The sequence below is a fragment of the Prionailurus viverrinus genome, chromosome B1 (genome assembly GCF_022837055.1).
Source record: "Prionailurus viverrinus isolate Anna chromosome B1, UM_Priviv_1.0, whole genome shotgun sequence".
NCBI lineage: Eukaryota > Metazoa > Chordata > Mammalia > Carnivora > Felidae > Prionailurus > Prionailurus viverrinus.
The window spans coordinates 120565641-120582159 of NC_062564.1; the positions used below are offsets into that span (position 1 = coordinate 120565641).

Sequence of the window (16519 nt, forward strand, 5' to 3'; positions counted from 1 at the left end):
TGCTTTATTTGTCCCACATGATGTTTAAAGACATAAGAGAAGCTACATGCCTTTAAGGATGCTATGTGCTCTCCAGACTATCCCAATCCGTATCCCTCTTTATGGTCACTGGATGGCATCACACTTGTGTTATCTGCATGTCTGCAGAACTTAGTTGAGCTTGTACCTTCTTATTTATACATTTCTAATAAGTCCGACCTATTTCTTGTATTGTCTCAAGAAGGACCGGGTAACTCCTTAGCAGTCTATGTCTCATGCACTATCAAATCGAAATATGTTCATAGAGTCTAGGAGAGAATAGACAATCTAGCTGTGTACTGGTGAACTGTCCCTGAAGAATCACTCATTCCCCGGAGCCCATCTTCAAGAAAGAAATAGGTTAACTAGTCTGTCACTAGACCAGACAGACAAGGACTTAGAAATGGAAGGGCATTCAAATCCTATAGTACTAAGGATTTGGTGATAGTGTTTGGATTGGTTAGTCTGGAAAACAGACTTTTCAAGTACTTGAGAGCAGGTTTTAAGTATTTGAAGGGGACTTGAACCTTGGGCTTGTCCTGGAATGACCTTTAGTAGCATCCTCAGTTTTGAGAAGGATTCTAGCAGGAAATCTTGAAATGGGGACACAGAGACGGTTCCTTTCTGAAAAGATTCGCATACACATAAAACTGCTCCACGGCCAATCATTTTGATTCCTACGGGGGCTTTCTTGGCTGTCTTTTCTTTCAGAAGTCCTCTTCCCCCAGAACTAACAAGATGTCAACAGATTCTACACTCTAACTCTTTTCCTTCAGGGATGACGGAGCATGAAATCCCAGGAGAATTGGAGAAGCACAAGTCAGCCAGAGGGCTCACTGGTTCAGTAGCCAAAAGCACAGATAACAATTGAGATCTTGCTTCTTATACCATTTGCTTTTGATAGGCCTCTGCAATCCACTCCAATTCATAAGGTACAGTTTGCAAACGAATTCTATGTGCCATTCCTGCCAGAGTACGGGCGTTTAGAGCCATCATTTAATAGCTAAGACATTTAACTAGCACCTCACTTCTGTCATCCCTTTGACTAAGTGTGAATGCATTTTTATCTCAAGTAACCCATGCAGCTGGATTTTCTCTTTTGTTGAAGTTACCTCAAGGAAAGTCTTCCTGGAAAACTGTACCAGCTTGTTTTGCTATATGTGCAGGTATAGCTAAATTCAAAAACTACTGAATCGTCTTAACAATATTCATTTCAGGGGCGCCTGGGTGGCTCAGTTGGTTAAGCGTCCGACTTGGGCTCAGGTCATGATCTCGCGGTTTGTGTGTTCCAGCCCCACGTCGGGCTCTGTGCTGACAGCTTGGAGCCTGGAGCCTGCTTCAGATTCTGTGTCTCCCTCTCTCTCTGCTCCTCCCCTACTTGTGCTCTGTCTCTATCAAAAATAAATAAAAAATAAACAACAACAACAACCAATATTCATTTCAATTACCCTTCACCTTTCAAATTTTCACTACTAAAAAATAAGTAAGATGACTTTTGGGGGGACAGAGTTCAGTCTTGTGTGGTTGTGCAGAGAGAACAAAACAATGAAAGTTAAGAGTATCAGTTCTAGACAGATGAAGTTCTGGAAGTGAGCTGTTTATAATTAGACCAAGTTTACATACTTCAGCTTTTACTTACTACCCTCCCCCTTCCCAGCCCCCCCCCCCCCCCCGCCATTAGCTATGACAAGTTGCAAAACAAAATGATTTAGGCACTTAAATCATCTTTCTTCCCAAGGGCAGACTAGTTAAACCAAAGCGTGCAACCTGTAATTTTTAGTAGGGTGTGCAAAATTGCTTTAATGCACTTAGATCACTGTTTTATGGGGGATGGAAGGTTTTTTCTTTCCTCCTCCATTTTATATTTATTATTAGTTTATCTTCAGAAAAGTTAGTATGAGGTTAATGTAATTTTTGTTGAAACGTGTTTGCCAGATTGCTAACTGTACATATTGCAGACTTTTGGTCTCTTAGTGTAAAAACTTCAAGATAAACTACAGTTTCTAGAGTTTTAGTTCCTCTTGGATCAGGTCCTCTTTACAAGATTTTCTATTTAATCAAATATCACTCATATAAACATCAAATAACACTGTTCTGGTGAGTGTATGAATCTTCAGATTAGGTAAGAGAGTAAATTGAGCTTTTCATTAAAATTATTTCTATTACTGAGTGACTGGCTAGAAGAACGTTTTTTTACTGAAAATTTGAAAGGAAACAACTTGATTGCCCAACAACAAAGAATTTAAAGTATGAAATATTTACTTAACAAATACTAAGTAATCATTAAAATAATAACAATAATTAAAAAGATCATGTGGCAATATAGAAAGTGCTTATCCTATCACAGTAAGTGCAAAAGCAGGATATTAATTTGTAAATACAGTAAAATGTTAATGATATAAATGTTTTTCATAAGACAAAGCATGGAAGGAAATTATCTTAAGATGACACAAGTTGTTCTATTGAGATGGTATCAGAGATTACTTTTTTCTGCAATTTCTGTGATTCTTAACTTCCAGCTTTCTGCGATGATACATGATATGGTTTTTGCAGTAAAAAACTCTCTCCCGTTCTGCTACTAGGCTTTCCCATGGAATACATACCATTCCAAGCCATGGCAGATACACTATACCAATGCCATACCGTACTGTACCATCTTGCCATATTATTTTGTGAGTAATTGGAAAGAATCTGTCGGTAATGAAACTGAGACACCCAGCGACCAAGATTTAAATCCGAAGTTATTTTTTGTTCTACAGCTAGGGGACTGGCAAGTAAATTAACTCTGGGGCACAGGGGTAAATTAAGAGAGACCTGGAGTGTTGAATTATTTGTAAGTTCCAAGCAAAGTATCCACATCTCTTGAAATTGGGGCTGCATATTGACAGAGCTCCTCCCTTGACTTAACTTGAGTTAGGCTCCTCTGAGACCTCTTTCCAGTGAGGCTTCACCTTTTGTACTTGCCTGTCTGTCTTCCTATTGCTCAATTTTCATAAGAATCTGCTAAGTTTGTTTAATCAGGGTCCCCCACCCTTGATATCGGATTACCTTCAGTATCTGATTGGGTTCCTTGACCTTCCATCGCCCCCTAGGTGATATCTGATCACGTTGCCCTGCCTTCAGCAAGAGCCCTGTTAGGCCAACTTAGCCAGAATTCCTCTTACTCCTGTGTTTCCTCTTAATAATTTTCCACATACTAAAAATACTAGTTTCTGACTTTTGTTACAAAGACTACATATACATATGTGTGTATATCTATCATCTATCTATCTATCTATCTATATCTGTATATATACACATATATCTACACACACACGTAATATTAAGTGATTTGGAAAGTACATATTTTCTTTTAAAATAAATTTCAGATATATAATTTATCTTATATATTTTTGGTTACTAAGTCATGAAGGAAAGGGCATGATTTTAGTTTTGTATTTTCTTCTAGTTCCTAGACCATTTTATATTATTTGAGCATCGAATTCAGGTTATGATTTGTTGCATTACGTATTTTTTATCACCAACATTTTACATTCACATTTTTTAAGTATATTTACAGGAATTATTTAAATTTTTATTTATTTTTGAGAGAGAGAGAGAGAGAGAGAGAGAGCGAGCACGTGTGTGAGAGAGAGTGGGGGAGGAGCAGAGAGTGAAGGAAACAGAGGATCCCAAGCAGTTCTGCGCTGAAAGCAGAGAGCCTGATGAGGGCTTCGAACTCATGAACAGTGAGATCATGACCTGAGCCGAAGTCAGATGCTCACCTGACTGCGCCACCCAGGCAACCCTACAATAATTATTTAAATGCAATTCCATGTTTTATTGAATTCATTATTCACCACAAATTCTTTAATACCATAAGTTCTCTTTAAGCTTTTTATTTTTCTTAGTCTCTTATTTATTCATAATATATTTTGGGTAATACTTTCATGACATAGAAATTCTAATTCTTCTAAAACCTTGGTTATCCAAAAGCTGCATTTGTTTTCTCCTTACAGGAATGAAATACCATACTAAAGATAAACTTCCTAAGCTGCAATATTTTCCTAATAAACTGTGTAATCCGTTATCTCATATTTTTGTTACACAGATTCTCTGTTTTTTAAAACTGATTTTGATTTAAAAAAGTTTTTTTTAATGTTTATATTTATTTTTGAGACAAAGAGAGACAGAGCATGAGTGGGGGCAGTGGCAGAGACAGAGGGAGACACAGAATCCGAAGCAGGCTCCAGGCTCTGAGCTGTCAGCACAGAGTCTGATGCTGGGCCCAAACTAGTCAACCATGAGATCATGACCTGGGCCAAAGTTGGACGCTCAACTGACTGAGCCACCCAGGCGCCCCTGATTTTGATTCTTTTTAAATAGAAAATCTAAGTTAACATATCTTCTCAATACTTTAGGATTGTTTCTTCATCTTTATAATTAAAAAGATTTGTGAAGGTGCTTTTAAATTTCCTTATTGTTTTCTGGGTCACAGTTAACCTATATTGAGCCCCACATCCCTGTTCTATAAAGCTTTGTTTAGCTATGTCATTGACTGCATTCTGTATTCTATTTAAAACAAACAAATCTATTATACGTGAGTTGGATCTCTCTTCTCCAGAAACTGATTGTTTCTAGTCTATCTATGTATTGAGAACAAACCCTTTTCCAATTATGTTCTCAACTTCAATAACTTGATTTTTATCCACCATCAGGTCTTTTTGCTGTGACCAATGTGGATTTTAACTTGCTGCTGAAATTTTAGCTTCTAAGCTTATTTTATTTTTACCATACTTCCTTTTGTCACTAGATCCCTTTTCTGCATGTCATATATTTCATATCATCCTGCCCTCTCACCTAAAATGTCTTTCATATATTTTGCTTTCGTCTTAGCCTGGCCTTCATCCCAGACTTTCTACTGCTGTTTCTCCTCTGTATTTTCAATTTGTGTGTGAGTTCACACTTTTCTGAAAAATTCTTTATTTACAGGCATCAGGTACTGAACCTGAAAGTTGAATAGTTTAGCTTAAATGTAATAAATGAAAATTCAAAATAATCCATACTTCTTTACAGTTACTACCTTAAAGCAATTTTCTACACAGTTAAAATATTTGTAAAAACTTCAGATTAAAAGAATTACAAATTGTGAGTTGAAATGTTCTGTGTGTGTGTGTGTGTGTGTGTGTGTGTGTGTGTGTATTTCCCATTATCTACGTTTTGATGGCATGGTGCTTTGTGAGAAGATATATCACAATCTTACTAATGAAACAAATCACTTACAGAAGTATAATTATGCTGAGTCTTCCATGAATAAATTATCTTGCCTTTTCCTTGGAGTGGTTTTTGAAGTTCTCATATTATTTGTTCTCTTCCTCAGTCCTTCTTGAAAGAGAACATACCTATAGAATCATGTTCACCAGGAGATTTAGTGTTTATTTATCCTTTGCTTCTATTCCTTGTGTTCACTCAGATTTTGTTCTCTGCTCTAGGTTGCAGAGGACATTGGTCACTGCAGTTCACAACTCAGGATCCCAGGGTTTAGCACATTTGTTAGGGCAGCTTTGTCACACACAGGTGAAACATAATTCCTTGGCGCTGTGTACTGATAGGTCTGTAAGCAACTAACTCCCGGCATGAATTACCATAAGAATTCTTCTTGCCCATGCCATCCTTCCATCACAGAGCTTTATTTGGTGGTTTCAGGATGCAAAGTGTAACATTAAATCCCTCCTCCTCACCCTTTACTGTGGGCTATTGACACATCACCAAAAGCAGGCAAGAACTCAGCTATTACACAAGTTTTTCCAGGTCTGACTTCAACAACAACAACAAAATTTTTATGAAAATGGAAATGTAAGTTATACTGAAAAAGATAACTGAGGCCATTATTCTTTTATGGAGTACAAATGACCACATTTTGGTAATCCTCTGTCTTTCCTTTTTAATATGTTCAATGCTAGCAAAAACAGCCTGATGAAAATTCCTCAGAGACCAGCATTCTCGTTTCCCCCATGTTAAGGGCAATATCACCATTTCTCCAGGTCTCCTACTTACAGAAAGTTTGGGTATTTCACACTTATCAGACTGTTTCAGCACTGGGCATTTGGAGAACACAAACAAGATGTGTTCCCTGACTATATCTTTCCCATGAGCATTCACACTCCCTGAAAAGGCCAGCCAATAATGACTTTTCAGTCTGTATTGAAGAATCAGTGGGCAGACAGAGACTGTACCAGGGGCTAGGCAGATAGTTACTGAGCAGAGAAGATTTAGTGCCTAAGTATTAAACACATGTGAATAGTTTTCATTATGAAAAATAAATATACTTTCCTTCATGTTTTTATTGACATGATTCTCTTGATATACCTTTTATTTTTTCACTTTTTATAGAATTATGAGTCTACCGGGATGTGCCTCAAATATAAGAAAACATGGAAAGCATGATAATAAATGGTAACAGCAAAAGTCGTCTTGTAGCAAATGATACAGGAATATATTAGGGAGTGGTTGGAGTTTTTACCTGAAACTTGAATTTAAGCATGGTTTAAACATGGCAAAAATTAAAATTATATTGTGCAGATGATTTCTGAAATATAACACACTTAGTGGCCAAATTTGACCACAATGTGGCCTTCAGAAAAGTTTCTTTTGGTTATATTTTCTCTTTGGCATGTTGGTTTTAAGATTATTGCTCATTACTATTCTCATGTGTTCCATTTTTGGCCATGTCTAAAGTAGGACTTAGGCAACCAAATTTTAGAAGCTCCACAAATGATTCTTAGGCTCATCAAGGGTTGGGAGTCACTGAAAATAGGCAGGTAGTTAGCATGGACATGTTCCCCCTACCTCCCATCTGACCCCATCTTCCAAAGAAATGGTTTGCCTTCCCAGAGTGACAGCAATAGCACACTCTTGATGAGATTCATTATTTAACTGTGTGACTGAGGAGATCTGTGTATGTGACCCACAGTCACAGGAAGGCAGTTCAGAATGTTAGGAGTGCTAAACCTCATTAGCTGCTATGTATCATATTTGAGGTAAGACTACACTAATGATATGCCAATGATTCTGGTGAGGATAGAAAGGGCCCCTTGGCAAGTCCAAGAAAAAGATATAACAGAGGGAAAAGAAAAGGTGTAACAGGTCTGGGAGATGTGAGCATCCTAGACTATTATATGGTTTTTAAGGCCGGGAAAATTAACCAGATATTTCCATGTCTTTGAAGAAGCAGCCCTTACATTCCTCCAGCCCTCTTTGACTTGATCGCGTTCCCTAGTGGTCTTCTAATTACTAATACTATTTCATAGAAACTTTATTCTTTGGTAGGGGCCTAATGAATCCAAGCATTCCAGTCACTGGGAAGGAAACTTCCCCTAGTATTGATTTAATAAATTGAAAGTAAGGGTTATCAATCAGTCCTCTATGAGTGTCATTAACATGACGCAGCCTTCAAAGCTCTGATCAACTTCAAACCCACTGACAAAATTCAGTTCTCTGGCTTGCAATGTTTTTTTTTTTTTAATTTTTTAAAATGTTTATTCATTTTTGAGAGAGAGAGAGAGAGAGAGAGAGAGAGAGATTGAGACTGCATGAGTTGGGGAGGGGCAGAGAGAGAGGGAGACACAGAATCTGAAGCAGGCTCCAGGCTCTGAGCTGTCAGCACAGAGCTCAACGCAGGGCTCGAACCCACAAACCGTGAGATCATGACCTGAGCTGAAGTTAACCTAAGCTGAGCTTAAACTAATGAGCCACCCAGGTGCCTCTCTGAATAAACCCTTGACCACTCTGAGAAGTTCAGTTTTGAGAGAGGGGGAATGTGCTAGCAGCATATTCTGTGATACCACTCTGGCATTTTTCTAATTTCAAAACCAACTCAGGAATATGGATTTTAAGACTGTATTTTGATGGAAACTTTTATCTGTGATCCAAAATCCTCACCATTTTCCTTACATTTTTTCAGGATGTGAAAATTGAGTTCAAGAAATCTGTTAAGTTTCCATGGAAATGGTGCCAATTAATTTTTTCTGTTCCTCAGGAAAATTCCTTGACTTAGCAATAATGTAACTTCCTGGCAATCCCTTGGCAGTCTTGAATGTAGGGCATCTGAAACACTTATAATTTCAGAGGGAAAATAGTTGGCTCTTGTAATCCCTTTTTCTTCCAGCATATAGTGAAAGAATGAAATAATTTCTTTATCCTTCCTTAGAGAACCTGTTTAGTCCCTTTAGAAAATCTTGATTCTGACAAACATTTCAGAAAAGGGCCTTTTGTTTTTTGTTTTGTTTTGTTCTGTTTGGCGAAGCAGGTACTGCTCTTCTTATTATACCATGAAATCCCAGGATAGTTAAAGAGTAATCACTAATTCACTAATAAGCAGTTTTGATCACCTAGTATGTCCCATGGCCTGGATGGTCATAAATATCTGAAACGGTTTAGAGAAAAATGGTTGGACAGAGTAAACCCTTTGGGGTATTTAATTCCTTAATTTTAAAATCTTCCCAATTATTCTTAATTATCTCTTCTCCTACTAGATTCTGATTTCCCTGAAGACTGCAGTAATCAGGGAGGTTTTCCAACATTCTATGAGGTTTAATGTTCCTCTTCTCCTTGCAATAGAACAATATTCTTTTCTGTTCTGCAGAATTACTGATGTCCTCGGTTGGAGGGATCTAGGGAAACTGGTCTCAGGTGACTAATCTCAAATATTATCAATAAGTTGGATTTAAATATCTAGAGAGAAAAAATTCATACCAAATTTGATTAAAGTTTCAGCATCCTCGCCCTAAAATCATTTAAAAAAATCTAGCGATTGTTGACCTTGATGAAACCAATTAGGTAACAAGAGATGGGCAGAGTTTGACCCAATAAAATATTTTACAATTAGGTTCTTGATTCCTTTCACTGTCCCCTTTTTTTCTGGTACAGAAGAGACTAGTTTTCTGTTCATACGATAGAAGAATGATTGGTCTCTTTTAGGCTTCATGGACACTACAGCTTTTCCTTAGGCTGCTCTCTGGGGGAAAGCCAGAGGACAACCGGTAAGAGCAAGAATTCCAAGGATCTTTTATTATTTTTGCTATTTGTCAGCTTCCTTCATCTCTGGTGACCTTCTTCACGTTTCCCCCTTCATTCCAACAGCGTTTGGAATAATGAAAATTGAATAATTTATTTAAAAATGCTTCAGGGAAATATTCTCCTAAAGAGCTCAAAGCACCCTTTCTCTTTATTCTTTCCCAAATGCTGTGAGGTATGTGGGGGGAGTCCTGATAGGAATAATCTCTACTTTGTTAATCCTGCAGGAACTGTTTGATTCTCCTTGTACAATGATCTCATATGGAGTTCTGCACTTATTTCTTGAGACAGGTATAAAGGTCCAGTGGAAAGATAATGGTGACCTTAAAAAGAATAATCTTTTCCCTCATATTAGTGAATCACTATAAATGGAAAGTGTCAAATACAGGGTTTTTTTTTTGGCATATAAATTTGTAAGCAGTATATCTATGGGTTCAGGGAGGACCAGAAATCCTGCTTTATTATGTGCTGCATTCAAGCATCATGTACTTAACTGGGAGAATGATCTAAGTACAACCTTGCTGCCATTGGAAATGCCACTTGAAGTGATGGATGAAGATCTCTCATTTAAGGACACACCTTTGTTTGGAAGACAATCCATGGCTGTCTTAGAAGCAGGTCCACTGAGGTTGTGTATTTTTTTTTAATGTTTATTAAATGTTTAAAGTTTATTAAAGTTTATTAAATTTTAATGTTTATTTATTTTTAATGTTTATTTAGTTTTGAGACATGGGGGAGAGGGGGCAGAGACAGAGGGAGCCAGAGGATCTGAAATGGGCTCTGTGCTGATAGCCCAGAGCCCAATGAGGAGCCTGAACTCATGAGCCATGAGATCATGACCTGAGCAGAGGTAACAACACACTTAACCGACTGAGCCACCCAGACACTCCAAGGTGGTGTATTTACCAGCTTGGTGGTGTTAGAAGTTGGCGCAGTCAGTGCCTAGCCATCTCTATGATGGCACAAAAGGAAACTGGCTAGGGGGGTGTTTAGTGGCTGCTGTGAGATAACCTCTTGATTTTATTTTAATGTCTCTCTCAATAATTCACTGGTAGCAATTTCAAGGCAATGCTGTTTGGACTGAAGTTATTTTCGGATATTTATGACCATCCAGTCCATGGGACATACTAGCTGATCAAAACTGCTTATTACTGAATTAGTGATTAGTCTTTGACTATCCTGGGATTTCATGGTATAATAAGAAAATATCTGAAAAGGTTTAGAGAAAAATGGTTGGACAGAGGGTAAAAGCATCAGCACGTGCTCACTGGTGATCAGAGCCAGCCCCCTACATCTGTCACCTTTTACATTTCTCACTTTTGAACTTTAACCAAGCCCTTATTATCGGGGGGCAGGGGGAGGATCACAATAAATAACCCACTAGAGTTTCTCTTTTCAATAGGAACCACGGATGTCAGGGTAAACCGGAGGCAGCTGCCTCTTTGTAGAGCAAGAGGAAAATTTTTCCACTGTGTGTGATGTCTCTATAGCTTCAGTATTCAGCTCTTTTCTGCATGACAAGTACGTGTTTTCCAAAATGCTGGATCAAGTGCTGAAGGCAAGAGAATAGTGAGAAAAGGGCACCGTCTTTGAATGGAGTTCAGTGCAGAGTACAGACATCCCACGCTGGTTCCCTTCATTGCGGAATCAATCATCTGTCCGCCACTGCCCCCAATTTACGTTCCAGAGGCTACTCTCTCTAAAGGCCTATAAGAGCATGGTCTCCATGCATGTTAGAGGATTTGTCTTACTTGACCTTCCTAGAGCCCTGCTAACAACATCATCAACATCGCCACAAACATTCTCACAAGGCTGTTTCTTGCCTTTACAAATTACAATAATTTTCTTGTATTAATCTTATTATGGCAAAATTATATTTGGGCAAGACACTAATTTAAGAGTAAAACTCATCAGGCACACAGTTATTATTACTATTGTTTGTTTTACAATTATTTACTTCTATCCTCGGAGACTTTATTCAATATTCATAAGGCTTCTTTAGATCTTACTTAGAGATTATTAAATAAACTGAAGCTCATGTGAATACCTTGTCTCTTAGGACCGTGGAACCTGTCGCCATCAGATTGTTTTCTGGCTGTCTTTTGTTGAAACACTGTAAAAAAAAAATAGCACATAATATTTATAGAACACAAACATAAAAAAGAACAGAGCGTGGAATTCTCCAGGAAACCAGAACACGATACATCATTTTCCTTAGCAGCAATTCTTGGATTGTATTATTTTGAGTAGGAGGATTATTAAATTTACAATTTTCTCATTTGTGCAGCTTATCAGTCATTTCAGAAAGCATTTTCTTTAGGCAGAATAGTGCAATGCTGATGGAACACCTCGTTAAACTACTTAAATCAAGACATGATTCCATTTTGATATCAGGTAAAGATAAAAGGTGCGGTGTGCTAAAAATGATAAATGTTAAAATCACATGAGAAATCCCATTTGCACAGAAATTACTCATGCTGACTTTTGGTGATAAGCAAGGATAATGACTGTTTCTTCTTAAACAGATGAAAAGACTGCTGTATCTCACAGATGTAATAATAAAAAAAGACACTTTATTCTTGCATCACCTAGCTAGACCTCAGATATTAAAGCGGCTTATTCGAATTACTTCATTATCTGAAAAGTGCTTTGTTCTCGTTTATTATTTCTCACACGAAATTCCGTGAGACAAGTCAGCATTACTCACCTCATTTTGCAGAGAAAGATAAAATTGATTGTTTAATATTTATTGAGCACCCACAAAGTTCCGTATAACTCTGGCATTTGTTAGTGAAAAAGCCTATACCCTTTACAACTTGACTTTAGAAAATTGAACATCCCAGGGTTCGTTCCATTTATTTTTTATGGGGAGTCTGAATTACAGGGTCTGGGAACTGCAAGAGGACTTGGAAATTTACACCAACCTCATATGTTTAAAGATGAGGGAAGGGGAAGTTTTACTAACTCGTAAAAGGGCTAAGTAATTTTACAATAATCCCAGAACTGTTGTTAGTAGAAATGTGATTTAGAGCCTCAAGCCTTTAACTGCAATCTATTGCTTGGTTCTCCATAACACTGCTGTCTCTTCTCTTCCATAACTATTTCCCTTTAAAGATAAAGAAGGAGCTGGAGGGAGGGGATTCAAAGGAACCTTTGAGCATTTCCAACACACTGTGTCTCTCGTTCTTATTGGCAGGTCATCAGGATTTCCTGGGACAATGGAGCTGAGGCAAGTGACAGTGGGAGTGGTCCAGCTGGACAGTGCTTGACCACTCTGGTTGGAAGATGCATCCCAGGTGTTGTTTTATATCCTTATCTTTTTTTAAAAATTTTTAATGTTTATTTTTGAGAGAGACACACACACAGAGTGCGAGTGGGGGTGGGGCACAGAGAGAGAGGGAGACACAGAATCTGAAGCAGGTTCCAGGCTCTGAGCTGTCAGCACAGAGCTGGATGCAGGGCTCGAACCCATGAACCGTGAGATCATGACATAAGCGGAAGTTGGCGCTTAACCAACTGAGCCACCCAGGTGCCCCGGTTTTAATATTCTTTAAGCCAATCTATTCTCAAGGTCATACCTGCATTTAATCCACACCAAAATTCATACCACACCAAAAAGCATTTTTTAAGCATATATCGTTTGCCAGCTATTGTCAAGAGAAAGACTATTCAGCTCTACTATCCTCTTTCAAAGAGGAAAAGCAAATATATTTTCAAAGCATGATGTGTTTAAGAAAAATTATACACATATAATAACATTTCTGGTTGAAAACCAATTTTCTGCCTTGTTAGGATTTGGAAAACATGCTAAGTATAACTTAATGGCAAGTTCTGGGTTTGTGGTTTATATTTTTCCTTAAATATAATGATGGATATATGGTGTGTGAATATATTTTAGGATATTAGAAAAATTTTTACAAGTGATGCTTGATTTTTTTCCCATTGGCTAGTTCTAAAAAGTCTTGCAAAAATGAAACACTTTTGAAATTTTAATAACAGGCAGAGTCTTTGTGATTTTTTTAGCCAATATTGTGAAGATAGTAACTAAAACTGTCTAAGACAAAGGAGCTGTAGTATGGCATCATTAATATGGAAAATAATCTGAATCCAAGGATAAGTTCAGACAACAAATTCTCCAAATAAAAAGTACATTAATTGATCAGTTTTAACAATTCTGCTGAATTTTAGAGCTACAGAGTACTTGGGCATGGAATTCGTTTTTCCAGAGTTTTGGCATTAATTGCTACATCCTCTATGTTGTTCTGCTGACAACAGATGCCTGGCGTTTGTGAACTATCGTAAACGTTACACTCTCTCTGAGTTTCTAGTCTAAGAATTATAAAGAGCATATTTATTTATTGTTGAGATTTCACCAGGGCTTACAGTTGGGAGAGCCAGGGATCTGAGGGAAGGTTGGAAGGGGAGTAGGGTGTCTGAGCAGGATGGTTATCAAAGTGCTGATAACAGAACTTTTTAAAAGCAGGGTGTATGTCACACCCCACAGTACAAAGGCCCTTTCTACCTGGATAATCTCCTTTGCAATTCCCTTTTAAGTCACCTCCAGCTGCACGCATTTCAACTGGTCCCTTCCTACCACCTACAGACAAGCCTCAGTTCCTTACAGAGACTCATTTAGCAATTAGCACTTTGCCAAACACACCATTTTCTCATTGCTGTGGAAGATAGGAGGTGTTTTTGAATATGAGGTCATCTTGGAAAAAGGCCTACATTAACTCGTTTCTTGAAGAAAGAGCTAGTCCATCAAAACGATCACTGACTCAAACATGCATCACAAGGAAACATACTCTGTTAGTTTAAGGACAAGAATTGTGAACCTTTCTTTTTTACAGTTAATATTAGCTAAAACATTGTAAATTTACCAGTAAAGCCTTTGTTCTAAAAAGCTTTACACGTTTTTTTGTTTACCATGTTCACTCACGCAAACCTTTATTTATAAGAGGTAAATACACAATCCATGGTATCGTGAGAATTGAACATTGGGTCATGGGTCACTCAGCGTTCTATATGAAAGTACATATTTTTGTACAAGATTTGTGGTGAATAACACGAGAGTCTGTTGTAAATATACAGAAATTGAAAAACAAAAAACAAAAACCACATCCTGTATGCCAGAATGTTAACCAATTTGGCACAGTGAAAGGGGCATAGTTTTGTCTTAATGCTAATAATATGTGTGACATGGGGAAATGGCTTTCTCCTCCTGAGCCTTTATTTCATTGCTGATAAAGGCAGAGTTCAGACAGATGATCTCTGATGTCTCACTCAACTCTGACATTCTAAGATGCTACCAATTCTTATTTCCCAAATCATTCTAGGCCCATTCATCCTGAATAAATTCTTAAGTATGAATTTAAATAGGAGGCTCTGTTTTGAGGAAGAGATTATGTGTCTCAAGGCCTTAGAGTAATAGAAAACCTAGACAGTTAAATCATAGACCAAGGCTATTTTTTAAATAATATATGGAGGTGATCCTGTCCTTATGTGTTTGAATTCTTAGAGGGTACATTTTTTTTTTTACCATATTTTACTGCATCAATGTTCAAAAAAATGCTATTAAGGCAATTATGACATACATCAACTTTGATGACTCTACCCCAGTGCAATCTTATTTTTCTTTCCTACCTAAAATGGGAACTTGAGAAGAAAGGAAAATGACTACATTATTAGTAGTTGTCACCACCTTTAAACATTAAAAAAAGTTCATAGAGAAAGAAAAACAATTTTTGAGGTTCAAAATAATCTCAAACAATGCAAATGTCCCAAATACCACCTCCATTTATTTTAAATATTGGAGGAACAACTTCTATAAAATTTTCTCAAGAATAGAAATGACACTAAATGGAGAAAATTAGCATAGTATTAAATATTCAAAACATTAAGCAAAGTAGAACTATCAGAAGAACAGAGGAGGAGGAGAAGGTGAAATATAACGAATTCATTGGCACTATTTGTCTTCCCAGGTTGCTTCTGTAAGAACATTCTTCATGTCAACTTCATTTGTGGCCTGTTTCAAACAAAGGGACCCTTCCAAAGCCACTCTCCTAAAACATCTGACAAAACTTATTTGGAATTACTTTGTAAGTGGCTAAGGTAATGCAAAGTCTGTGCAATAGCCAAACGCGTTCATAAAGATGTGACTTACGAACAACAAACCCCTTGATATTCCATGCCTGTTAGTGCAACATAAAATGTTTAGAGCTCTCACTGAAGATTATTCCTGAAACTAGAGACTTGATATAAAAAATATGCAGACTTGTATTGTGCTCTGAGTTCTCAGGGAATGTCACTGCACAGGTAGCAGCAGTGTGTTTATTATTCATTCAACAATGTTTCAATAGGTTGCTACTATGTAATCAACTACAGTGCTAGGTCCTGAAGATGCAAAGGCAAATAAGATCCAGTCATAGTTTCTATTCTGTCCTCCATTTTGATGTATTCATTTAAGCAAAGGTCAAAGGTGTCATTAGTACCTACTGAGGAGAGGGGATAGAAATGAGAATCAAGGAGGTCAGTGAGGGTGGTCATTTGATCCCCTTAGCCTTACTCTTCCCACCTTGTTACCTCAACTTTACACCCTGGGAAAGTTAATCACAAAAAGGTAGAATGACTATAAACAACCCCCTTGTCTAACCAGCAAAAACAAGTTAGCAGAATGTTCTAATCCAATAAGTAGTCAAGTTGGCTAATCAAACTGAAGCTCAGAGGAGAGATATAGCTTCTTTGCAAATTGACCAAGATGGATTGAGCACTCCAATTGGCTTAAAACCACCATTTCATTCAGCTAGCAATAGCTACAGGTTATTAATTTGAACAAATTTATCAAACACAGGTCACTACATTTGACTAGGCACATTAGGGTGGGAATGGCTACAGAGAGTCACATCAGCCACATACTATGAAGGTCTTCCACACAAAAGCAATTTATGGCCTGGGAGATGTATATAGTCAGGAGTTCCGACCTGTTTTAACAGGAGAATCTGCAAATGGTCAACCAGCACACAGGAGGTCACCGAGGTCAACCAGCACACAGGAGGCTTACTTCTGAGATTGGTAGAGAAGGAAAGTTGGAAATCACATAACTATCAGATGGAAGATGGCATAAATATTCTAATTCAATGGCGATAATCAATTTTCTCCTAAGGAGAAAGCATGAATTGTCTTTCCAATTTGTAATGGAAACTAAGTCTAATAGGCATGTTCCCATAAAAATCTTCTCCCAAACTAGGAAATATTACTATAAATTATTTTTTTCTATTTCTAAGGAATTTAATTTTTACTAGAGTTGAATGCAAACTGTTTTTATTTGCATATTTATTCCTTTTGATGTAAATAAGATAATTTCTATTCTAGAAATGTTTCTTATCCAGAAAGTTGAGACATTCAGAAGGAGAGAGAGCAGTTGGTTTGTGGAATTCTGTGTAATTAG

General features: G+C 37.5%; 1 protein-coding gene across 1 annotated transcript in view; it reads right to left on the reverse strand.

Moving 5' to 3' along the window:
• BANK1 (B cell scaffold protein with ankyrin repeats 1) overlaps window positions 1-16519 on the reverse strand; it is a 309952-nt gene that overhangs the window by 14254 nt on the left and 279179 nt on the right. Inside the window, exon 12 of the mRNA XM_047857595.1 lies at window positions 11120-11185. Within this exon, the coding sequence (XP_047713551.1) occupies window positions 11120-11185 (66 nt within the window). The remainder of the gene's footprint in view (window positions 1-11119; window positions 11186-16519) is intronic.